This window comes from Ailuropoda melanoleuca, chromosome 13 (assembly GCF_002007445.2).
Source record: "Ailuropoda melanoleuca isolate Jingjing chromosome 13, ASM200744v2, whole genome shotgun sequence".
Classification (NCBI taxonomy): domain Eukaryota; kingdom Metazoa; phylum Chordata; class Mammalia; order Carnivora; family Ursidae; genus Ailuropoda; species Ailuropoda melanoleuca.
The window spans coordinates 27,770,381-27,795,549 of NC_048230.1; the positions used below are offsets into that span (position 1 = coordinate 27,770,381).

The 25,169-nt window shown below is 56.5% G+C and overlaps 1 protein-coding gene across 1 annotated transcript in view; it reads left to right on the forward strand.

Moving 5' to 3' along the window:
• DBF4B (DBF4 zinc finger B) overlaps positions 1-21,539 on the forward strand; it is a 34,184-nt gene extending 12,645 nt beyond the window's left edge. The window contains exons 4-13 of the mRNA XM_034640457.1: positions 3,686-3,871; positions 4,364-4,537; positions 5,326-5,413; positions 7,621-7,697; positions 9,590-9,623; positions 11,069-11,114; positions 13,382-13,498; positions 16,309-16,417; positions 16,545-16,669; positions 17,483-21,539. Coding sequence (XP_034496348.1) covers positions 3,686-3,871; positions 4,364-4,537; positions 5,326-5,413; positions 7,621-7,697; positions 9,590-9,623; positions 11,069-11,114; positions 13,382-13,498; positions 16,309-16,417; positions 16,545-16,669; positions 17,483-18,401 — 1,875 coding nt within the window. The 3' untranslated portion in view covers positions 18,402-21,539. The remainder of the gene's footprint in view (positions 1-3,685; positions 3,872-4,363; positions 4,538-5,325; positions 5,414-7,620; positions 7,698-9,589; positions 9,624-11,068; positions 11,115-13,381; positions 13,499-16,308; positions 16,418-16,544; positions 16,670-17,482) is intronic.
• The last annotated feature ends 3,630 nt before the right edge of the window (positions 21,540-25,169 follow it).

Here is a 25,169-nt window from a genome sequence, read left to right on the forward strand (position 1 = left end):
AAAAACTGGGTAAAAAGCATGTGCTGTGTTTGGGTCCTTAAAATATTTTTAAGGCATGTGTGGGTCATTTAGTACTCTTAGTAAGCGGCTGACATGGGCAACTCTTCTGTTTAGAAAACAGAATGATAGTGCTTGGCCCCAAAGAGGCGGGCAGCTGGGGAGATGACTTGAATAAGCTTGGAATGCAGAGGATTGTCAAAGGAACAGAAGCTCAGGGATATGGAAACTCAGCAGTGGGGAGTGGACCGATTATATGCTCAAACTGGCACCAGATTACCTTTTGAACTTTTAGTCCGTTCTATCATTTAGCCTTTGCTGTGTAAAAAACCACCCCAGGGGCGCCTGGGTGGCACAGCGGTTAAGCGTCTGCCTTCGGCTCAGGGCATGATCCCGGCGTTGCGGGATCGAGCCCCACATCAGGCTCCTCCGCTATGAGCCTGCTTCTTCCTCTCCCACTCCCCCTGCTTGTTCCCTCTCTCGCTGGCTGTCTCTCTATCTCTGTCAAATAAATAAATAAAATCTTTAAAAAAAAAAAAAAAACAAACCACCCCAGAACTGGGGCATAAAACAAGTTATTGAGCCGCCCACGTGGCTCAGTTGGTTGAGCGTTCAACTCTTTTTTTCTTTTAAGTTTTTTTTTTTTTAGAATTTTATTTATTTATTTGTCAGAGAGAGAGAGAACACAGGCAGAGGGAGAGGGAAAGGGAGAAGCAGACTCCCCACTGAGCAGGAAGCCCGACGTGGGGCTGGACCCCAGCACCCTGGGAATGTGACCTGAGCCGAAGGCAGACGCTTCACCGACTGAGCCACCCCAATGCCCCTAAGATTTATTTATTTTAGAGAGAGAGAGAACAAATGTGTGAGTGTGAGCTGGGGGAGGGGCAGAAGGAGAGGGCGAGAAGCAGCCTCCCAGCTGAGCAGGGAACCCGACATGGGACTCTATCTCACTTAACCGACTCAGCCACCCAGGTACCCTGAGCATCCAACTCTTGATTTCAGCTCAGGTCATGATCTCGGGGTCGTGAGGTCGAGCCTTGTGTTGTGCTCCACGCTGGGCATGGAACCTGCTTACGAGTCTCTCTCCCTCTCCCTCTCTGTCCCCCGCCCCAGCCCACTTGTGTGCAAGTGCTGTCTCTCTCTCTCTCTCTCTCTCTCTCTCTAAAACAAAATAATGTTTTTTTTAAAGTTTTTATTTCTGGGGTGCCTGAGTAGCTCAGTCGGTTAAGCATCTGCCTTCGTTTCAAGTCATGATCCCAGGGTCCTGGGATCAAGCCCTGTGTCTGGCTCCCTGCTCAGTGGGGAGCCTGCTTCACCCTCTCCCTCTGCCCCTCCCCCTGCGTGTATTCTCTTGCTCTCTTTCTCAAATAAATAAATAAAATCTTAAAAAAAAAAAAAAAAGAACTGCGCTTCTTAATAGCCATGGACATGATGGAGCCCCTATTTCTTTAAAAAAAAAAAAGTTTTTATTTCTTACGACACTATGGATTGGCTGGGCGGTTTCTCTGCTGGTGTCATCAGGGCTCACTCCTACAGCTGCATTTGGGTGGAGGGTCAGCTGGGCTAGAAGGACCACAGTTGGCCTCACTTACACATCTGGTAGTTGGTGCTGGCTGCCTCTATATGGCTTCTCTTGTGTCGTTTGAGACGCTTCTTACATTTGTTGTAGGAACATGTAATATCATATGTATATACAGTAAGCTGAACCAGCCTGCTTACACAGGGGGTTCGTATAGCTTTCCAAGAAGGTGAAGGGAGAAGCTACAAGGCCTCTAGAGGTATCTTTCCCTACATTGTATTGTTCAAAGGAGTCAGATTCAAGGCGGTGAGAAAGTGGGCCCTGCCTCCTGGTGGGAGGCACAGCAGGCACCCTGCGGAGGAATGGGGACACGGGTGGGAGGGGCGTGCAGCCCTGGAACCGCGTTTATACAGGAAAATCCTTGCCCTGCTCCCACCCTCTAGCATCTGTTTTTGCCATATTGCAGAAGGTAGATACACTCATTCAAGCCATGCCTTTGAAGGTTCTTTTTAGTTGTGGTAAAACATGTACATAGCATAAAACGGGCCATTTTAATCTTTTGCAAGTGTACAGTTCTCTGCGTGAATTATATTCACGTGCCTCGGCGACCTTTACCACCGTTTCCCCAACTTGTATCACCCTACACGGACCCTCTGTAACAGTAAGCAAGAACGTCCCACTTGCCTTTTCTGCAAGCCCTGTCACTCGCGGCTACTTTCTGTCTCTCTGAACTTGCCTATTCTAGAGCCCTCCTATCAGTGGAATCTCGAATAGTTGTTCTTTTGCGTCTGGCTTATTTCACTTAGCATAATCTTTTCCAGGCTCATCCACGTTGTAGCCCATGTCAGAACTTCATGTCATGGCTGAACACTATTTCACTGTATGTATACATCACAGTTTGCTCACCCATTCATCTGTTGGTCACTTGGGCTATTTCCGCTTTTTGGCTGTTATAAATAACGCGGCAGTGAACATGGGTGTACAAGCATCTGGTCAAGTCCCTGTTTCCAGTTCCTTGGGGGTGCATACCTAGAAGCAGAATTGCCACGTCGTGCGATTGACCCCGTTCAAGCTTTTTGAGGAACCTAAACCTTTGTTGTTATTGTTGTTCTTGTTGTTGTTTTTTGAAGTTCAGTGCCAAGTTTCCCATCCAGTCGCCCTTTCTAGAAGGCCATCGTCCAGCCTTATTTTCAGTGGTGTGCTGGAGGTAGAGCCAACCGTTAGCATCTCCTTCCAGTTCCGCGTTCAGGAACGTCATGTTGGTAGCTTGAAATCTGCCCCCGTGGGAGTGTTTACCCCCCGGAAATCGGCACAGGTTACAAAGCAGGGCTTTTGCCCTAGAGAGTCAGGAAGCATTCACCACCTCAGCCCCACTTATGGCCCTCTTTCTACTCCCTACACCATTGACTTAAGTGTCCTTGTGTCTCAGGCACCACCTTGGGCCCTTGGGATAGAAAGATGAGTCAGACGCTCTCAGTGCCTGTGAGGCGCTTACGGACAGGGTGAGCCGATAGCTCTGGAGCTGAGTAATGGCCAGACCCGTTCTTGTTTCATATCGTTGCTCCTTCTGGTAGCATCGTTAAGACCACAGGTGCAGTGTCTGTGTGCCCTGGTGTGTGTTCACAGGAAAGCCGTGGCCTAACTGAGCTACTCTTTTTAAGTTGTTTTTTTTTTTTAAGATTTTATTTATTTATTTGAGAGAGAGAGAGTGAGGGCGCAAGCAGGGGGAGCAGCAGTGGGAGTGGGAGAAGCAGGCTCCTCACTGAGCAGGGAGCCTGATACAGGACTTGATCCTAGGACCCCAGGATCATGACCTGAGCTTAACCGACTGAGCCACCCTAACTAAGCTCCTCCTGATGCTGTCGGGCCCCGCGAGCGGGCTCTTGCTCTGTGCACGCTCAGCCTGGGCAAGTAACAAAGCCTGTGGCCTTCTGCTGCTGGGTCAGGAGCAGCAGCTCTGGAGACAAAAACCTGTATTATATTTATATAAATGCTATTATGTTTCAGGATGATGTCTTCTTGGGGGCTCGGTACAGAACAGCATTTGGTCTATTTAAAGACATTGATTCTGAAACTTCTGGCAGCCAAGACTGCCTTCCCCAGCCTCTCTGAATCGATGATTCTACCTCTGCCTCTTGGTTTGCAGCCACCTCTGTGATCTGGTTTCAGGTAATTGAGGGTTTTCTGAGCAAAGAAGTAAGTTACATCGTGTCCAGCCGCAGGGAGGCGAAGGCAGAGAGCAGTGGGACAAGCCCCAGAGGCCGCCCCAGCCCCAGCGAGGTCAGAGGGCAGACACCGTCCATGGCCCTTCTGAAGGGCGGCCACACCAGGCCTTCGCAGAAGCCTGCAGACGCGGTAAGATCCTCATTGGGTCAGAAAGGTGTGTTCTGTGAACGAAGGAAGTAAGCCTCGCTGAGCCCCTGTGGGCCATCTCTGGCTTTAGTTTCATCTGGTTTCATTTAATCTCTCATTTGAATCCAGGGACTGAAAATATTTTGCCATAGCTCTGGATCTAAAAACCTCAGCAACTCATTATCCCCATGCTGTTCCTTCTATGATACATTTCACTTTTTATGGGACTTTGGTGTCGGAGGTTCAAAAACAATAGGAAGGTCCTCTGTAAACCAGGGAGGGCTTGCTGAAATCGGCCCAGGCTTCTCTGCTGGGGGTGTGGAGACTCCTAAAGAGAGGTCTTAGAACACTGGTGACACTTTGACCTTGGGTACGTTCGAAACACCCTTCTCCACCTGGGTCCAAGGTGCAGCTACCTGTGGGTGACCCGGAATTGTGTGGGGCTTTGCCTTCACTCCAGAAAGTTCCCTAGGCTCTCATTCTGTCGCTCCTCAGCTGTCGCGGTGCCCAGCCTCCCGAGGGACAGGACTCCGAGACCTCATCGACGCCTGCGTGGACCATCTGTCTGTGTGCAGGCGGGCTCCAGAGCACACCTCACGGCTCTTCTTTTCCTGGCAGGTGCCTACGAGCAGAGGGAAGGAGCTCCTGCAGAAGGCCATCAGAAACCAGGTGAGCCCCGGGTGGGGGGGGGGCAGGCTGAAGGCGGACGTCTCCCGCACAGGGGAGGATGTAACCTTTCTCCCGAGGGTCTTCTGACGTACTGCCACAAAGTGCACGACCTGTGAGATGGATCGTCCTGACTTTCTTCTTACGAACGAAGAAGGAGAGCTCAGAGCAGTTCAGCAGTTTGTCCAGAGTCACCCAGGGTGGCAGTGGTAGAGCCTGGATCTGACTTCCCGATCCTTCCATCTCCAGAGCTAACAAGAGCGCCTTGGAGGGATGCTGGGGGACGTGTCTGCGCTGCCCATAAGCCAGACTTTGTCCATCTTGTAGAAGCAGCTGTTTATCCCTTTTGGGAGACCCAGAGCCATTCAAGTTACATAGTGGGAGGAGGAGTTAAGGCGATCTTGTGAGAGAAGAGGGTAGAGTGACGTCGAGAAGGGTGTGTGAGCTGTGGCGGGGGAAGGCAGTGTTGCCGCACTGGGGCAGCGGGGCAGGGACAGCCTGAGGCGGGCACAGCTTCCTGCTTGATGAAGGGGACTGTCGCTGCTGTCTGCTGGGTACTTGCTGTGTGCTGAGAGCTTTGCTCACAGAGGCCCTCCCGACAGCTCTCTGAGAAGCTTCTGTTGCTTCCTGGTCACAAGTGGCTGGAGCAGCGGTCTGCCCGCGTGGAGAGCAGGGTCTTGGGGGGGGCCTGGGGGAGACTCTCCCACAACATAACCTCTCTTCAAGGGGTGACCCGGAGCCAGTCAGGCCTTGGGGAGTCCTGCTCCTGCCTGACGGCGCCGTCTTTGCAGGAGAGCGGCAGCGGGGGAGGCGGCGGGAGCAGCAGCAGTCTTCTGACCAGTGCCCGCTCCTGGGGAGTGAGGATCCTGCACGTGGACGGTACTGTGTCTGCCCAGGGCTTCTGTGGAGGGGAGTTGGTGGCTGACGGGGAACACCTGCTCTTAGAGCGATGTCCGCCAGTGTAAGCTAGCTGAAAGCCAAGTGGACTCTCTCCCTGTGTTGACCCACAAATGCGGGGGGTGTGGGGACCAGCAGGAGTGATCCAAGGTGCGGGTACTGGAAGATTCTGTTTGTTTAACTGCCTTACAGCTCTCCTCCAGCTGGCGTCACGATCCTGTTTCACAAGTACGGAAACCCGGGCGCCTGGGGGGCTCAGTGGGTTAGGTGTCTACCTTCGGCTCAGGTCATGATCTCAGGGGCCTGGGATTGAGCCCTGTGTTGGGCTCCCTGCTCAGCGGGACAGTCTGCCTCTCTCTCTGCCCCTCCCCCTGCTCGTGCTTACACACGCTCTCTCTCAAATAAATAAATAAAATCGTTAAAATGAGACACAAACCAAAAAACCAGGGGTACCTGGGTGGCTCAGTTGGATGAGCGTCTGCCTTCGGCTCGGGTCATGATCCCGGCCCCTGCATTGAGCCCCGCATCGGGCTCCCTGCTCGGCGGAAAGCCTGCTGCTCCCTCTACTTGTGCTCTCACTCTCTCTCTCTGTCAAATAAATAAATAAAAACAACAACAAATACGGAAATCCTCCTACTGTCCACAACCACTGATCAGGTATTACTCTGTGCTAGGAATTAGCTCAGTTAATCCCCTTGCAGTCTTTTTGCCCATTGTACAGATCAGGAAGTTGAGCCTTATTAGATGTTAGGTAAATTATCCATAGTCTCATCAGAAGTGAGGAGCGTGGCCCACATTCCAACCTAGTTTGACCCAACTAAATTTCATGTTCTTTCAGGGCACCTGGCTGGCTTGGTACAAGCGTACAACTCTTCATCTCAGGGTTGTGAGTTCGAGCCCCACGTTGGGTGTAGATTACTTAAAATCTTTTTTATTTTATTTTATTTTATTTTATTTATATAAATATTTTATTAGAGAGAGACAGAGCACGAGTGGGGAGAAAGGCAGAGGGAAATGGACAAGCAGACTCGCCACTTGAGTGTGGGGCCTGACATGGGACTCAGTCCCAGGACCCAGAAATCATGACCTGAGCCAAAGTCAGATGCTTAACCAACTGAGCCACCTAGGCACCCCAAATCTTTATTTTTATTTTTTTAAAGATTTTACTTTAGGGGCACCTGGGTGGCTCAGTTGGTTAAGCATCTGCCTTCAGCTGGAGTCATGGTCCCAGGGTCCTGGGATGGAGCCCCACATTGGGCTCCCTGCTCAGGAGGGAGACTGCTTCTCCCTCTCTCTGCTGTTCCCCCTGCTCGTGCTCTCTCTCTCTCAAATAAATAAATAAAATATTTTTAAAAATAAAATAAAAAATAATAAAAGATTTTATTTTAAGTAATCTCTACACCCAACGTGGGGCTTGAACTCACAACCCCAAGATCAAGAGTCGTGTGCTCCACTGACCAAGCCAGCCAGGTGCCCCAAAAATAAAATCTTTAAAAAAATTTTTTTTCATGTTCTTTCTTTTATGTAGGGTTGCCTCACACTGTAACCACGGATTTGCAGGTTGTCATAAATTTCCATTAGAATAGCTGTCCTGAATCGGAGGCAGTGACTGGCCCTCATACCCAGAGCCTCTCTGAGTCTAGGGTTTTCTCCTAATAACATCGTAGGGGGCTGATCCATATCCAGCCCGAGGTCTGCAGGGCATTAGAGAACTGCGCTCGGGAAGGTCCTGGTCTGGGATGTGGGGGGCTCCGGTGTCACTGGGAAATCAGCCATTTCTGACGTGGTCTCATTTCCTGCCTTCCCGTGTGTTAGGGAAGCTCCTGCTGGGCCTCCATCTAAGGCTACATCTGAGTAACTCACATGGCTGGCGGCCCCCCCTGGAAGCAGCTTGTCAGTGGTGCCTTAAAGCCCTTGGGAGCTGCGAGGCACCTCCTGTTCGAAAGTTGTACTCGGTGCTACAGAATAGCGTGAAGCCAGCCTAGGTATTTTTCCAAGGATAGGGGACCCAACCCTCTCTTTTATTATCAGCAGATGCAGAGGTGACACGTAGCCAGCAGGTGGCAGGCAAGGCTGGTGTGATCCAGGGGCCAGGCTGGTGAGAAGTTTAGCCCGCAGCCCCAAGAAGGGGCGTGCTGGGGAGCGGAGGACTGGGAGCCTTTGGCCACAGCCGTCTGTTTCCTCCACAGAAATGCTGATGCATGTGCAGCAGCTGTCTCTTGGTGCTTTGTGTGGGAAGAAGCAAGGGCCGAGGAAGAAGGCAGAGGTAGGTCATCCTACTGAACGGCAGGGAGATGGACGGGCTGCACAGTGAAGTCTGTGACAACTTTGGCAAATCCCTGACCCATGCGAGCCATGTCTTCTTGGCCATCCTGGAAAAAGTACGAGGAGGGCAGCCTCTCCATCATCAGCACAGCCCAGTGTCCACAACCTCTCCTTGCCCTGTCCTCTCCTCCCTGTGCTACCTGCAAATCTCCCATGGTCTACGGAGGCATGCAGTGCGGCCTGGGCCATAGAATGCCTGTGGGTAGTCCTGGCCTAGATAAAACAGAAATGCTTGTGGCCTGCTGGCCAGGCTGCCATTCTGGGGCCAGCTCTTGGCCCAGGAATGAGCCTGCAGATTGCATGGGTGGGGGCAGGGCATGTTGCGGTTTGAAAGAGCTGTCACCTTCCAAATTCGTATTTGGCTTTTCCTTCCTTTGCTGGAGTTAGAACTGTGTGTACCGGGGCGCCTGGGTGGCACAGCGGTTAAGCGTCTGCCTTCGGCTCAGGGCGTGATCCCGGCGTTGTGGGATCGAGCCCCACGTCAGGCTCCTCTACTATGAGCCTGCTTCTTCCTTTCCCACTCCCCCTGTGTGTTCCCTCTCTCGCTGGCTGTCTCTATCTCTGTCGAATAAATAAATAAAATCTTTAAAAAAAAAAAAAAAAGAACTGTGTGTACCATACATCAGGAGAGCCCGGGCTGATTTTTAAAGCCAAGGTCTCTTCACCCAGCCTGAATCTGAGGAAGGATGAAGCCTTTCAGGGCCTTCCAGGCCTGGCACCCAGGAGCAGGACCAACAGTGGTAGCAAACCACTCCGTATCAGGTGGAGCCCTCCGCCTCAGCGCCCCCTTGCTCCACACCCTCTGGTCTGGGAGTCTTTGGGGTTCTGCTACTGCTGTTAAATAGACTGGCATTGTTCACCATTCAGAAGGTTGTACGAGGAAAGTCTCTCTTCCCTGTGACTTTGCTTCCCCAACCTCCAAGTCCCCTCCCTGAGATAAGCAGTGTGAACCGCGTCTCAGGTATCCTCCCAGGGATAGGTCAAAAATTCCTCCCTTTTACGCAAATGCACAGAACTTTTACTTTGCTTTGTTCACTTAATTATCTATTTTGTAGATACTTAGGGCTCTTCCAGAGTGAGTTCTGGGTGCAGTATGCTGATATGCAAGGAGATGGGGAAAGCCGCTTTGGGTCATGTTTGCCCTGGAGGTGTGGCCTGGAGGAGAATCCAGGACCCCGTGGGCCCAGGCGAACGGACAGTCATGGACCCACTGGATCTCTCCCACCCCCTTCCCCGAATTTTCCCTGATTTCTGATTTTTTTCTATTTAGTTCGTAATATTAGCTTTGTTTGACCTTGACCTAAACATTGGTTTTGACCAAAGGGTCCAAATACACAACACAGGGCACAGGAAAGCGAGAGACGTGCTCTCCACGCTTGTCCTATAAGCTGACCTGGAACGGTAGCGGTGCCTAGAAATCGCAAGCTGCCCTGTCTGGGCACCTGCTCTGTGTCAGGCTATCGCCTCCTCCCTTTGCATTAGTCTGTACGTCATCGTGGCCACTTCGGCAAGGCAAGTGGGTGCCGCGCCCACCCCGGGCGGCACAGCGCCGGCCTGTGCCCAGGTTTGGGGGCTCTGCAGCTCTTGCTCTTCGCTGTGTCCTGCGTTCTCACCGCAAAGTCAGCTGCCACTGAGATGCACACACAGGGCTCGCCATCCACCGTGTCCCTGGGGAGGCAGAGGGTGCCATCGTGTCGGGTCTGCTCTCGTTCAGGGCCCAGCCGACAGCAGAAAGCAAAGTGGGGCAATCTCACAGCGCCTTGCCTCACCAGGCCCGCTTCCTCGACCCTCTAGCTCCCTCGCATCCTTAACCTATTTTCTCTTTCCATTTAGGGAACGTGTCCAGCAGAGTCAAGAACGCGGAAAGGTCAGTGTGGTAGCTTTCCTCATCTAATTGCAGTCCCTCCCTCCTAAAGGCTTCTCCACGTCTCCCTCTGTGGCAGCATCTGCTCGCTTTTCTGCGGCAGGAAGCAAGTCCCGGTTGTGTTGCCCTGTTGTGTTTGCAGGGCCTGCGCTTTGGAGATGAGAAGGCAGGAGAAGGGTATCTGTGAGCAAGGCCGGAGCCGCCAGGCCAGAGCTATTCCTTAGCGCCAAGAGCCCGTGAGGCCGCCCTGGCCCCTGTACCCGCTGCCCGTTCCTGGGCATTGCCTGAAGTCCGCCTGCCTTTTCCCTCTGATTCAGGAGCAGTTTGGGGTGGGCAGAGTGACAAGCTGCCTACCCCTCTCCCAAATGCCAGACTCCCCGAAACTGACAAACAGGCAGCTTGACAGCCCGGCTCCTGGCCCCACTTGGACCGCAAGAGAGTTTCTCCCCCTGGATGTTTCTCCCAGAGATGCTCTTTAAGTGGCATTTATTCGAGCACAAGCAGGAGCTAAGAAAAGTCACTTGGCACCTCTCATGTTCAAAATTCAAGGAAATCTGCGGGGGAATTGATTTTAATCACTGTCTCAGTTAATTAGAAAGACAAGAAATTGCCCCCAAAAAGTAATTAATGGGAACTGCTGCCTCGCGAGGGGAGAGGCTGCTTTCTCGCTTGGGCGCTGGCGGGGCGGCGAGCGGGTGTGAGCGGGGAGGCGCCGGCCTCCGGGGGGGACTGGGGGCTGCTAGGTGTGCCCGGGCTCCCAGCCTGCCTTGGCTGCCCTCTGACAGGGCTTCTGTGGGAAATAGAAGTGGTTCTCGATACCTAAGGATTCCGTAAACTCTGAATAACTAGCTAGTAGGGGGTGAATCTCGACTGACTGAGCACATTCGGCTTCCCAGCAGCCTTTTGCCCTGCTCGTCCAGGATCCAGATTTCACCTTTGATATTTTTTTTACTGCCCTCCTGCTATCATCCCTAAATACTCTTCGGCTCTCTTCCTCCCTGCTGTCCCGCAAAACACCCAGGATCCTCCTGGAGCGTTCGCCTGGGAGTGTTCTCAGGCCCCTCGGGATTCTGAGACAGCAGGAGGGAAGGTTGGGGAAGGACCTGAGGCTTTAGCAGAAATGAGCCGGAGCTGAGCTCTTCCTCGGGGCCAGGTTTCCAGCCCTCAGCTGAAGGCCTCTGGAACCTACACACGGCAGGGCCCTGTGTCCTGCGGGGGGTGGGCAGCTCCCTGCGGCCTCTCCCCTATACACTAGAGGCCAGAGGAGATGGGGGTGGGTGCCTGACCTCAGCCAAATGGAAAGGTGGATGTCGGGGTGGCATAGACTCCAGTTCTGCGGACTCTTAGACCTTGGCAGAGCCTCAGCTCTCTGAGCGTTTCCCATTCGTGTGGCCTGGGCCCCGCACCGGAGCCGGCAGATGGCTCATGTGTGTGTGTTTCCTTTCCAGTGGCCAGGCTGAAGGCACCGTTCCTCAAAATCGAAGATGAGAGCAGGTGAGTGGTGGGGGGACCCCCCTCTCTTTCTCCCCTCAGCCCCACCAGGCCCTCACGGAAGACATGTGCTCAGGGGCCCCAAGCTGATGTGAGGGTCATGGAGCCCCTCAGCCCTCCACCTTCGTCTTCCCCAGAAGCTGCTCTCTCCCCTTGTCATGGAGAAGTCTCCCACAGACCAGGAGGAGCCTCTGAAGGTGGCATTGCACAGTTGGCCCTCCTCTTGGTCATGAGTCAGAGGTTAGTGACCCTGTGTGTGCATTACCTCCTTTTACTGCTCTGCTTTTAGGAGCGCCCATGTCCCACCGAGGCTCACAGCTCCTCCTTTCCCCCCTGGGCGCGCACTGACGCTCACTACCCCCGGCACCGTCGTCTTGGCTGAAGCCCGGGTGCTCAGGCTGGTGTTGACGATTCCCTTGTCAAACCATCTTACACTGGAGGCCTTTCTGTTTGGCTGTACAAAACCCTTTTCTGACACATGTTATCTCGTGAGGGCCTGGAAAGACTGGCATGAGGAGAGCCCATCCTTTTCCTAGTGGGGAAACTGAGGTCAGAGAAATTAAGGGACTTGTATACAGCCATTCTGCCAAGGAATCACAGCCCAAGGCTAGAATCCAGGTGTTCTGCCTGGTGTCCTCCCCACTCTGCCCTGTTTGTCCACCAGTAGGGCCCCTTCTTTCTAGAGCAGGAGGGGCACGTGAGTGATAACCTACGAGCTGTCCGTCACCTTGGTTATCACTGACTCTTCAGTAAGTACTAGATCAAGAACCTATGAATCTGTAATTACCTCAAAATAAAAAGTTGGTTTTGGTTTTTATTTTTGTGGGTTTTTTGTTTTTGTTTTGTTTTTTTTTAATTTAAGAAAAAGCCCATGTGAACCCAGCAGAGACTCCTGGGACCAGAGCTTTCTGGGTCCTTTAGCCTCAGGCAGGGCAGCTCAAAGGCCCAGTGCCGGGAGTGCCGGGAGCCTGGCACGCCTGCCTGTCCTCCAGGTGGACCTAGGTTTCCTTCTTGGCCCCTGAACACAGGAGAGAGTTGGCTTTGGTGGCCCAAAAATGAGTGGAGGGAATGCAGGGAGGTAATGAGGTACTCTCTTCTCCAGTTCCAATGGGATGAGGGGGTACACGTCCTCCACCCCAGCCCCTTCACTACCAGTTAAGCACAGGTGGTCGTGGCTGGTTAGACACCGCCAGTGCCCCAGGGTCGCACTGCACGTGGCTGGCACACATCATTACTTGGGGGGGGATACGTGTTGGGGTGCCCCTGGCAGCATAGGCAAGAGCGGAGATGAGGCTTCTTATGCTTCTGTTTACATGCTCTCCTGAAGCCCGGTATCCTTACCAGCCTCAACTTTGTAGCCTTCTGGGCAGAAACAAAACATTAAAGAGGAAGAAAGTGGGGTACCGGGGCTGTGAAGAGCACTTCCTTCTCCTTCAGGGCCCAAGAAGACTCATGTATTAATTCACCTCTGAGGCCACAGGGCTCTCAACGTGTAGTGTGTGTCTCTCCACACCCCCAACCCCCCCCACCCAAAAACTCATGACCTGCACTCCGCCCTCGCCCTCGGGTGGGCCATTGCCACCAAACAGGCTGTGCCTGCCAGTTACAGCCCCAGGCTTTGCTCGGGACCCACAGATCACCACACCAGGCTCTGGAAGTCTCTTGAATGTGAATAACTTGAGGCAAGCCACCAAAACCATTCAGTATAGGTCTGACTACCCAGAACCTTCACTGTGCTTCTCTTTTCCATTCAGAATACCTTGGGTGGTACCAGGGAGCAGCCCAGAGCAAAAACATTCTTCTTCATGGAATAGGAAAGTCACGGCTCTGGTTTAAACATTCCCCCATTGAGGTCGGCCAGGCTAAAGTCGTCAAAGGTTGTCAGGGTCCTGAAGCAAAGTGGGAAGATGGATCGGGAGTCGGGAGACTTGGCTTGTTGCCTGGTCTCGACCACTTACCAGTCGTGAGCCCTTGGGCAAGTCACAGAACGTTTTGGGCTTCGTCTCCTCTTCTGTAAAATGGGCTCATGCCGCTTGTTTCTCTCCTCTCAGACGAGGCCGGGAGGGTGAACGGGTTTGCTGAGTAGCCAGGGAGAGCGTGAGTATCAGTCTCACCAGGAAGGCTGGGGAGAGTTGGTTTTAGAACTGAAGAGGTGTGTGGGGGAGAGGCCACTTTATCAGGACTGGGATTCTAGGGGGTCGGGCCGGGCCCCCCATTTCCCCTCTCCCTGCCACCCACAGTACTTAAAATGGAAGTTCTCTGTGTTTCAGGAAGTTTCGTCCCTTCCACCACCAATTTAAGTCCTTTCCTGAAATGTCTTTTCTGGGACCCAAAGACGCAAGTCCCTTTGAGGCCGTGATGACCCCGGGCGGCTCGCATGCTACCAGGTGGGTGTTCCTGGTGTGAGTACCGAGGGCCAGCTGCAGGCAGGGCCCTTCCCCCGGGGAGCCTGCTGGTCCCATTTGGGAATGGCCATGTGTTCGCTCCTGAGGCAAAGTCTGTTCTGGGAACGTCGCCCAGAGAAGAGAGATACTAGGAGTCTTCATCCGTTTTACTTGGTGTTCTCCATCCCTACCAAGGAATTTGACTCGGGTCCAGAGGGCAGTAGGCTGGTTTCTGAAGCTGGGCTCTACACTCAGCTTCATCAGAGTGCCCTGTGCTCCCGTTAAAACTGCAGGTTCTCAACCTCCATGCCTGTGGCACCGCGGTCTCTGACGCCGGAGCCCCAGACTGCGGTCCCATGAGCAGCTCCCTGGGCGATCTTTACGCTCATCAGAGTTGGAGGCCTTTGGGCCTAAACATCAGGAGTAACCCAGGGGCAGGGAATCTGGGGACCTGCCACATCACGTGGCCCAGAGTGGCTTGTAGGCCTGTGGGTCCTCCTGCAGACGGGTGGGAATTCGAAGCTTCCCTGAGTGGAGTGCAGGAGGGATGTGGCTCGGGAGATGGACCAGATGCCCCCTTGAACCCTTTTCTAACTTCAGGGTCACAGGGTTAGTTCACGGACCAGGAGACTAGGACAGGCAGACTCCCAGCATGAGAGGAGACCATCAGACAGAGACCATGAGCAAGCCGAGGTGACGGCCAGGTGCCCTGCATACCTTTCCCAGGAGACGCAAGGGATACCAGCAGGCGGGGCCAGGCCTGGGAGGGCTGCAGATTGCAGAGGGGCAGAGGCTGTGAAGGAAAGGTGGCAAAGCATTGGTGTCTGCTTGGGAGGAGTGTAGGGAGAGAGTGGCCCAGGGTCGGGGGCAAAATTGGTGGGGGTGGGGGGAATGGAGAAAATCTGTGAGACGAAATTTTTAATTTTTTTCATTTAAAAATTATTATAATTTGGCTCTAAATTCAAGAGTTACAGAGGGTTTTGTTTTGTTTATTTTTTAAGATGTTATTTGTTTGTCAGAGGGAGAGAGCACAAGCAGGGGGAGTGGCAGCAGAGGGAGAAGTAGGCTCCCCATGGAGCAGGGAGCGCGATGGGGGACTCAATCACAAGACCCTGGAATCATGACCTGAACCGAAGGCAGACGTTCAATCGACCGAGCCACTCGGGTGTCTCAAGAGTCACAGAGGGCTTAAAGTGAAAAGCCTGAGGGCGCCTGGGTGGCTCAGTTAAGTGTCTGCCTTCAGCTCAGGTCATGATCCCAGGGTCCTGAGATCGAGTCCCACATCGGGCTCCCAGCTCAGCGGGGAGCCTGCTTCTCCCTCTGCCTGCTGCTCCCGCTACTGGTGCTCGTGCTCTCTCTGACAAATAAATAAAATCTTTAAAAAATAATAATAAGTAAATAAAGGGAAAAATCTGTATTCCACACCTCCCCTCCAATCTCCAGGTTGTGGGTCTGTGTCCAGAGCAGGTTGTGTGGGCAGAAGCGCATCATGTGTCCTTCACTGCTCCTCTGTAAGGAGTAGCCTGACACTGGCTGGGCTCAATCTCGCCTTTTCCACTTGCTCTATCCTAGGTGGATTTCCTGCTAGTCCCTAGAAAGCATCCTCATTCCCTTTTATGGCTTCAAGGGCTTCCATCATATGGTCTCACTGTATCTCCTTTAACCGGTCTCTTCATGATGGATGCTCAGATGATTTCCGGGCTGTTGCTGTTATAAATAATGCTGCAGTGAATGGTCTCACTCAGAGTAAATTTGTGGAATAAATTCCTAAAAGCGGAGGTGCTGGGTCAAAGGGTTCCTGCATTTATAATGTTGATAACGCAGCCAAATGGCTTCTCTTGGGGGTGCTGCCCGTGTGCACCCGGCCGCCCGCGCCTGGGCTGCCCCCCGGGCCGACCTCCGCCGGCCTGCTAGGTTAAACACGGTCTCTGGGTGTGAATTGCATTGTCATTTTTTCTCATTATGAATGAGGTTAAGTACATTCATGTGTTTGATCATCTGAATCTCTTTCTGTGTGAGCCTTTATGTCCATCGTCCGTTTTTCTTTCCGGTCACTGACTGCTTTTCTTATTGATTTGCCAGGAGCCCTCCCCATTTTAGGGAAATGAGCCCTCCCTGTGTGTTATTAGTTATAAAGACCCCCCTCCCCTGTCTGTGTTTTGTCTTTTGTTTACATTTTCTGCCAGGCATACATTTTTTCAGATTGCATGTAGTTGAATTTATCAGCTTTTTTCTGTTTTCTGAATTTTGCATCATGCTCAGAAAGTCCTCAAAGGGGACTATTTTGGACTTTGTTGAGTTTGCTCAGACAGCCAACCAGCCGCTAAAAATACAGGCCTGAAATTCAGATGAGAAGTCAGGTTCGAGAAGGAGACTGGCAAGTCCTCGGGGAAGGAGGCAGCTGTGCAGGGGTCAGGCTGGTGAGAGGGAGGAGACTGCCTGAGCAGGGGAAGGGGACCTGCAGGGGAGGGGAGGGCGGGGGCCGCACAGGCCTTTCACTGCCACCAAGGCCTTGGCCCTTTCACCCTGCAGGGCAGAGGGCCGTGGGTTTGGGTGTGAGCTTGGGCTGCAGCTGTCCTGGGAGGCATTCCCGCTGCCGCTGGCACCCGTCCTCACCTGTGCTTTGCCCTGTGGGGGCAGGGAAGGGATGGGGTGCCTGCGGGGAGCACACACCTTCCTTGTTGCCTCTCCTGCCACCCCTGCACGAGAGTCCCAAGTTGGAGGCAGGCCCGTCTGCGTCTGCCCAGCTGCCCTGGCCCACCCCTCTGAGGGCCACAGCCGTGATCGCTTTCCCCCACCCCCACTTTCCCCAGAGAACCCAAGGACCGCGAGCCAAGCCTGCGATCGGCCGCCCGCGCCCTGCCCAGGAGGAGGAAAGGCTTCTGTGAGTGCTGCCAGGAGGCCTTTGAGGAGCTCCACGCGGTGAGCCCTCCCTGCCGAGCAGCTTCTCCCGGGCTGTTCTGACGGCACCCTTCCCACCCGGCCTCCACCCCGCTCGCATCCCACCCTGCTCTTGTCTAATGCCCTGTGCCCCTCTCACCCCTGGCAGCATCTCCAGAGCACCCGGCATCGGGGCTTCGCCCTAGAAGCCCACCTGTACACAGAAGTCGATCGGGTCATCGCCCAGCTCGGCCACAGCTTGCCCGACGCCCCATCCCAGGCCGGCCTCCCCAGGTGAGTGCCCTGTGCGGCCCTCTGGCGTGGCGGGCACAGCGACATCGTCACTCTCAGGCTGGTGACTGGGGGGACCGGGCTGTCGTGCTTTTCTCTCTCCCCCCGGCTTCTGTCCTGTTTCTCTTGGGGCCGGGGGGTGGGGGTTTGGGAGCCCTCCATTTGTGGCTCCAGCTGACAGGGACTGGGCGCCCACGAGCACGCAGCTCCTTCCTAATGCACAGGCCTCCTGTGGTTGTGGGGGTGGGGAGCTGCTCCTGGCATGTCCCTGGTGCTGTGCCTGTGTGTCCTTCTAGAAGTAGAGAGGGGGGTGCCTGTGTCCCTCCCAGATGGGTAAAAAGCAAGATCTCTCTGCCTTTCTAGAAGTTACCACCAGAAAGGATTGCAGGGGGTTCTCTGGAATCCCACGGCCCTCTGAGCCCAGCTTCTCCTGTTGCCCACCAAGGAGCTGTGGCTTCCCTCTCAAGCCAAGTCTTCAGCTCCCTGGGCTCAGCTTGGAGAGTCAGGCCTTGTGCTGTGTTCTCTGGCCGCCAAAGGGCACACGGCTGCAGAGTTATTAAATGGAACAGCCTCTAAGCTGGTCCCCTGGCCAGCCCTGACCACAGGCCACAGAGCCAGGAGAGGAGCAGATATCACCAGCCGCAGGGGCAGCCCGAGAACGGGCCTTTCACAGAGCCCCCAAGTGAGCCACTCTCTTCAGTCCACCAAACCCGCGAGGGTAGCGCCCTGACCCGGCCCCGACCCGGCAAGATCCCAAACCTGCCGCCTGCTCTGGAGTTGAGGCCTGAGGCCCGCTGGATGTGTTTGTCCCCACAGGCAGCTGGGCTCCCCGTCTTCAGATGGTGACCCTCTGTGGCCTGAGACTCTGCCCTGCAGCCAGCCCTCCCATCCCAGGGCCATGTCTCCCCGGCTAAGAGAGAAAGACAGGCACCAGACCCCGGGCGCCCCAGAGCAAGATGGAACGGTGGGCAGCATGAAGCCAGCCGCTGAACCTGTCGGGGCTGACAAGATGCTGGGACCAGTAGCGAGCTGCCAGGAGCTGGGGGAGTCAATGGATGTCATTGCAGACCCCCCAGGGACACCAGCGTCCAAGAGCCCTGTACACCCGTGCCTCCCAACAAGCTGTGTTTCTGCGGAATTCTCCGGCCTGCACGTGGCCCCTGTTGGCCACAAGCGGAAGGTTCAGTTCCCCGGTGGCAATCCTGAAAAGAGGTCGGGGTCTCCCAGCCGCAGGCCTCGTTCTTCATCCCAAGAGCCAGCAGCCCTTGTGGCGCCAGGACAAGCAGTGGCCGGCCTCTCCTGTCCCTTCCCCTTCCAGGCTGTGAGCACAGGCCTTTGGCCTCCCTCCTCCCCTTGTGGCACCCAGAGACCTGCCTCTCCCTCCCAGAGCCCTTCCCCTGGCAGCCCACGGAGAGGCCAGCAGAGTGCTGGGCCACACAGCCCCCTTGGCCGGGAGGACGATGGCCCCCCGGGATCTGAGGAGTCTGAGTGTGCAGCCCCTGGCCCTGTCCGCAGCTGGCTGGCCCGCTCCCCGGCTGCCCTGTGGCTCCAGGCCAGCTGTCCAGCGCACCTGCACTCAGCGGCTGACGTGCAGGCCCCCGGAGGACCTGTGAGAGCCAGTCTACCTCTGTTCCCTGCCCTCCACCAGCCAGCCAGCCGGGGAGCCGGGTGCTGCCAGTGGTCCTGGGCCCCCCACCTCCCCGTCTGCCAGCACCCGCAGAGGACGCCCCCGTGAGTTCTCCGGGGCAGCAGCAGCTCCCGACCTGAGGGCCAGAGACTCCAATCCAAGTGCTCCCTCTGCGGAGCACTGCACACCCGGCCGGGGAGGATAGCACCTCAGGGCCTCCCCGCGGGAGCCCGAAGAGCCCAGGGCCTGGCCTTTGAAGTCCAAGCGAATAGCTGTGGTCACGGCCAAGCTCTGTGGGGTCGACAGAGCCAGTCCACCCACTCGCGGGTCTTGCGGGGAGGACAGAGAGTGTCTGGGCTGGGGGCCGCCCTCGGCCCCTACCTCCAGCCGTGTCCTGACCGGGCGGCAGTCTGCGATGGGCTTGTCCGCCCGTGCCAGCCGCCCACTCCAGGAGGCAGAGGCAAGGTTGGCACAGGGAGGGACCACAAAGAAGCTGGAGCAGCAGGAGCCCTGGCCTGGCTTCCTGTCCCTCTGGAGGCACTTGCCGCTTGCAGAGCCGACTTTTGGTGTTTCCCCACCCCCACCCCAGCCTCCTTTCCCAGGAGCATGTGGCTCTCCTGCTTTCTGAAATGCCTGTTTGTCCCCTCCCCCAGCCCCCCACGCGCGTGCACACAGATCCTCAGGAACATACGAAGCAGAGGAGGGGCTGGCTGCAGCACCTCAGAGCGCCCTCGCCCCTGTTTGGTGGGGAGCCCAGCACCGAACGGACCTTTCCCCTGAGCACTGGGGGATGGCCAGACCCCCCCCAACTCTGAGGACCCCTCTGCTCTTCCCTGGCTGCCCCCCCCATTTCTGCTATTCCAGGGTCAGCGGTTCACCTGCCAACTTCTGCATCACCCTCTTCCCTCCCTCCTTCCCCAAGGACCTCCCCCCATTTCTTTCAGCCAAGCCATTAATCTGGAGACAGAGATGGGTTTGCTATCGATTCTTTGGCCACTTTTTTTTTTATTGCATTTTGTGCTGTGGTTCTCACCCTTCTCTGCCTCTGTGTGTTTGTTTCTTTAAATGTTGAAGCTACAAGAAGCCTGGTGCTATTCTGTGTCTCATTTTGGTGGAAGAAAGGGGGGCCTAGCTGCGAGTGAGGACCTGAGTTGTTACTTTGGAAATAGAGCAACTGTGTGTACAATCCTCACAGAGGTCATGTTTGGCCTTTTTATGCCATTCCTGTTACATTTCACAATTAATCTTGGTTCAGGAACTGTAAATAAATTTAATAGCAAATAACAAAGGGATATGTCAGGCCTCAGTGTGCCCTCCAGTGACCCAGAGCAGGGCTGCCGGCCCAGCAGACGTGGGCAGAGGAAGGGGCCGGCAGGATGGGAGCCACCTGTGAGTGGGAGAGCCTATGTCAGAGCTGCCACCTTCCCCGGCCTGGTCCCTGAGGGCTGGGGGGCGGACGGGCTGCATCTGTCCCGACTCTTCTGGTCACTCACTTGGCCCTGCTGCCTGCCAGGCGGTCATCTGCAGAGGGCAAGCCCACAGCCCACTACCAAGGAAACGCCTGTGCCCTACTGAGCTTTCCTGCTGGGGTCCCCGTTGCCTCTCTCACGACACCGCCACTCTGGATGAGAAGTTCCCCCACCGCTTTCTCAGACCTCTGGGATGTCCTCCTGTGCTGCTCCAAGACTAGCACACCCAGTGCCAACACCCTCCTCGCCATCTGCCCTGGACCTCACGGCCGCCTGGCCTTCCCCTCCCATCTCAACGGTTGTGACCTTGGACCTCTCCTCTCAGCCAGGCCAAGGCCCAGGGCTGTCTCTCTCTGTCCGTGTCTCCGTTCCAGCCTCCAGGGTATGAATGTAGAGGGGACCCCAGGAGACCTGAGCTAGGGCAGGTGGGTGCTGCCCCACACACTAGGTCCCTAAGTGGCTCCCTGACATGGGGACTATTTGAACCCCCTTCTGCTCCTCCGCAGATGACCTTGACTCAGACTGCGTAGGCACTGCCTGCCCCTGCTCTCTGTCCCCTTTGCACATCTTACTCTTGCAGAAGGAGCCATGTCCTTCCTGTCACCATCCCTGCTCTCCAGTCCACCCCAGGCAGCCTTGTCGAATTCCTTCTCGGACTTGCCATCTCCTCTTGCCTCTGCCCTAAAACTCCACCCTGGAAAACACTCGCATTGATTCAGCGGGCTCCCCCCTGTTCCCCGGCTACTTCCTGCGGTCTGCAGCCACTGCCTCCCTGTCTGCGTCTCCTCGCCCTTCCAAAGCCACCAAGGCTCCACCTGAGGCGCACTGCTGGGCTGGTCTGTTCCAAGGTCACCGTATAGCCTGAGAATTCCCGAAGTCGGGTTCCTTCTCTCCTTTTCCACCTTGAAACCGGGCTCCCCTGCTCCGTGAGCCCCTGCCAGCCCGGTCCTGCCTTCCCCCAGCCTCTGCCCTCCGTACCAGCCTCCTTCAGCACAGGCCGAGATGTCTGCCCCGAGTCAGCTCCTGGAGCCTAAACCCGCCCTCTGGCACCCCTGCTTCCCCAACCTGGGACCTTTGTCCTCTCCCCTGTGTGCCACTCTTTTCCTTCGCAGGCGGGACCTGAATTGGTAGCTCAGCCCCTGGCTCGCTTCTGAATTCTACTCTTGCCCTGTGCTGGGGGGATCTAGCCACACCCCGGCTCGCTGGAGTCCCTTGACCACTCTGGGCCTCAGTTTCCTCATGTTTCAGTGAGGGGCTTGGATGAGATGACCTCAAGGGTCCTTTCCAATAATAAAATCCCTGAGGCCAACGGGTCCCTCGTATCCCTCTGTCCTGCTGCTACCACAGACCTGCTTACCTAGAAACTCACTCCTCCAGTCAGGACCGGCTCCCCTTCCCACTGCGTCCTGTGCCTCCCTGGCTTTTCTCTGCCTCAGCCCCTCAGCCTCTCGCACCAGACTCAGGTCCTCCTGGTCACTCCCCCTGCTGTCCAGGCCTTCTTACAGCCACCCTGCCTTCCTGCTCTCTGCCACCTCCCGGTCCCTTGCCTGGCCACCGTGGGCACTCCAGGCCTGAGGTCGCTCCCGGTCACTGACCTGGAATGCCTCTCCACGACAGCAAGAATGCCCTGCTCTTCGAGGCCCAGGTTCCGTATTCCCCGAAAACCCTGGAGTGTATGCCTTCAGGCTACACAGGCCCGAGTTCACATCCGGGTCCTGCCCGCAACTGACCTCTGGCAAGGATCCTGAGACACTTTTCTTAATCTGAAAAACGGAGGTAATGGTAGTTTCTGCCTCACTAGGAAGTTGCAGGAATTAGATCTGTTCGTGTGGTTAAAAACACTATAACACACATTATAAATACTCAGCAAACCTTTCATCCACCCCCCCAAGCCCGTACCTGAGGCCTCTCCAAACCCTTCAGCAGAGTTTATTTTCACTAATTTCCCACCTGGTGACCCGAAGCCCCATCCCCAGTTGTGTATTTGTGGCTGAAGCTGCTAAGGGCCCCTGGGAGACACCCTGACCCCAGGCCCCCCCCCACTTTCCAACAGCTGGTTCCCCAGAACCTGAGGAGGATCCCATGCGTGGGGGAAAGGGGATGGCGGGGTGCCCCGCCTCCCCCACCCGGGCATGTTGGGTCCTTGGGTCATGACTACAAACCTCTCAAAGGACGGGCGTCCTGAGACCCCCGGTGCCTCCAAACCCCCCCTGAGCTCCAGAGATCGAAGAAAGGGTTCACAAGGATGACCGAGAGGGGGGAGCACTGGGCTTCCCTCAGGAGAGCTAGCCAGTCAGAGGGGTGGCTCGCTCCTGGTGGAAAGGACAGGGCACCAGGCTGGGATCTGGGAGGGAGCAGAAGGCACTTCCGGTCCCATGCTCTGGGTGCTTTCTCTGCTCTCCACCCCTCAACATCACATCAGCAGGCAGTCTCTCCACGTGCTGGGTAGAGGGCCCCGAGGCCCCCAGCTGCCACAGAACAGTCCCTTGGGTCCAGGACAAGGGCCACAAAACTGGTTTTCTCCTTGGCACATCTAGGGCCACGGGGACAGTGCAAGCGCAGGTCTGGGGAGCCTTCTGCGTACCAGGCGCTGCTCTGAGCCCTTGAGGCCAGCCACCCGTCTACCCCCAGCAGCGCTGCCGGGAGGGGCCTTTCTAACCCCCGTTTCACAGAGGAGAAAATAGGCTCAGAGAGGCTGGGAGACTGGATCAAGGTCATAGAGCCCTTAACCAGGACTGGGACACCAGCTGGTTGCCTGGGACCCTAATTCCTGCTGTTTGCGGGGCACCACCCTGCCTGGCATGGTCTCGAAGCCTGGGCACAGGGCCTGGACGGCCTCTGCTGGCAGGAATTACCGTCCACCATGTCCTCCAGGAGGGAGTTTTTGGGCAGAGGGGAGGCGAGGGGCCAGTGGCAGCAGACACCCCTCCCTTACCTGCAGCTGCTGGGACTACATCTTGGCCCCGCATCAGCCCCGCCTGGCCTCTGTGCAGGAAAATTTGAGGAAAGAACTGGCTGAAGGGCAGGACTTCAGGGAAGGGGGCCCCAGGCCTCTTGGTGGTAGAGGCTCCTGGGGGAGGGCTGCGGCTGCGGGCCAGAGCCCAACAGCTCCCTCAGCTGGGGTGACCAAGAGGGTGGCATCAAGACAGAATAGCGGCCCCCAGCCTCTGATTTTCAGAGTCCTGTCCTCCTCTGGGGCAAACAAGCAATGGGCAGAAGGAGCCCCCCAAAGCTGTGGCACTGGGGTAAGGATTTTCCCAGGGAGCCCTGACTTTGCTGCCTCTACAGCTCCTGACCTCAGGAGAGAAGGTGCGGGAGAGAAGCAAGCAGGGCCCTGCTGGGGACAGGCGCGCAGCTTGTGGCAGAACTGACACAGAGGACAAGAGAGGGGAGGTGGAACCTTGGGCCCCAGGAGCGCGGTGTGGTCAAACGAGTCAGATACCAGTTGGGCCTGCCTGAAGCTTCCAACCCAGGGAGATGGGGGGCTGTTGGGGGGGTCACAGGGCCATACAATGGAGCCACCGGTGGCGCTGGCTCAGGATGCCACCAGAGAGGAGTCAGGCTGGGGGCCAGGAAGGTCTCCCAACAGGAGCCCCAAGGAACCAGAGCCACAGAAATCATAGCGATGCCCCTCCACTGCGGAGGCCCAGGCCACAGACGGGGCAGGCCGTGTGGTCTTGGCCGTGTCGGGAGAGGGGTCCAGACTCCCCCAGGCCCAGTGCCCCCCATTGCGAAATGACAAACCCCGCCTCTCCTCTTGGGAGGCACATGGGGTCCTGGCTCGCTGCTGTGGCCCCGGAACTGGAAGGGCAAGACGAACCCACCCGGGTGGGGCCTGGGGAGCACGCAGGAGAGACTGCCTCTCGCTGCCAGCTCTTGGGCTTTGGGAAGTTCGCATGGGCCCCTATTTCTTGGAGGCTCCACTTCCCCATCTGAAAGGAGGAGCACAACCTCTCCCTCCTGACTAATCGAGTCTCTAGGGCGTATCTCAGAGTAGGTCGTCACTCCTGGGAGCCCCTCTCCCCCACACCCTGGAAGAGGTTTCCAAGATGTCTCCAGAGTGAAGGCATCTGGGTCTGGAGTGGCAGGTGGCTGCTGGGGGTAGTCACCCCGGTCCCAGCATTGGTGTCAGCACCTTCCGGGAAATTGCCTTCTCACCTCTCCTGGGCCTAAAATAGAGCTGGGAGGGGGGGAATGTCACGAGCCAGAGACAGCTCCCCCATCCCTGGCAGAGTCCCTAGGTCCCTAGGGAAGCAGAGGACCCAGGAAGGGGATCCCTGCCTCCACTCCTGCTCCTCAGCCCGGTGTAGGTTCGAGGATGCTCTGGCCTTGGGCACAAGGTCATGGTGGGGCCTCACCAGCGATGCCCAAGCCCTACCCCCCCATCCATCTCAGGTCTCTGGTTCTTGGGATCCCTCCCCAGTATGGGGGCCCATCTTACCCAGCAGCCCACGAGCTGAGCTAGGGGCACAGGGAGAGAGGAAGTTTGGAAGGTCAGGTGGTTTGCAGCCAGGGCAACCTAGTCTGACCAGATGGGGGAAGCTGGGGGCTCCAGAAGTGTCTTCTGCTCCTCAAAGATTTGGGCTGGCAAGGGAGGGGCAGGAACGGGGCATGCTAACGACATGTAAATGACCTGGCTAGTTGATATATTTAGGGAATAGAACTGGGGTGCCTGCCCTGTGTGTGAGCGATTCAGGAGCCCAGAGGCAGTAGGCCAGCCCTTGCTGGTGGCTCTGGTGACAGCAATCCCTGCAGCCCTCCTGGAGGCAGGGGCATCTTTGGCCTGGAAAACGGGCCCGCTGGATGGAAAGGGGTCTGGACCCGGGGTGTGGGGGACTCCGCAGTGACCTGCTCTGCTGTGGGTGGGTGAGAGATCCCTCCAGTCCCGTCGCTGACCCTCCACCTTCCTAGCTCCCGCAGCCTGCAGTGGACCCGGGCCCTCGCGGCTGGGTCCAGGGCAAGCCCTTCCTGGGTACCGCGCTGGAGAGGCGAACGAGAGCCGAACAGCCACGCCCCCGCACCTCGACCTCGCGGGCCCCCGGAGCTGCCGTCACCGGGTCAGAGCCCGGGGTCCCCGTGTTCTCTGCCGCCCTTTCCCTCCCAACCCACGGGTCCTCGGAGCTCCGCCAGCGAGGGGTGGCCGAGGCGCGGGGTGGGGGGAGCGCTAAATGGCGAGGATGGGCGCGCGCCGCCCTGCACCTGCTGAGGGGGCCAGAAGAGCCGCAGGCAGGCCGGTCTCCGGGCGGAGCCTCTTTTGTCCTCCCGTCGCGGCGGCCCCGGCCCTGCCCGGCTGGGGGGGCCCGCGGGGGGCGGGGGCGGGCCCTGGGGCTCACGTGCTCGCCGCTCCGCTCTTAACCCGGCCCGCCGCCCCGCCGGGATGGCCGCTGCCGGAGCGCACTAAGCCGGG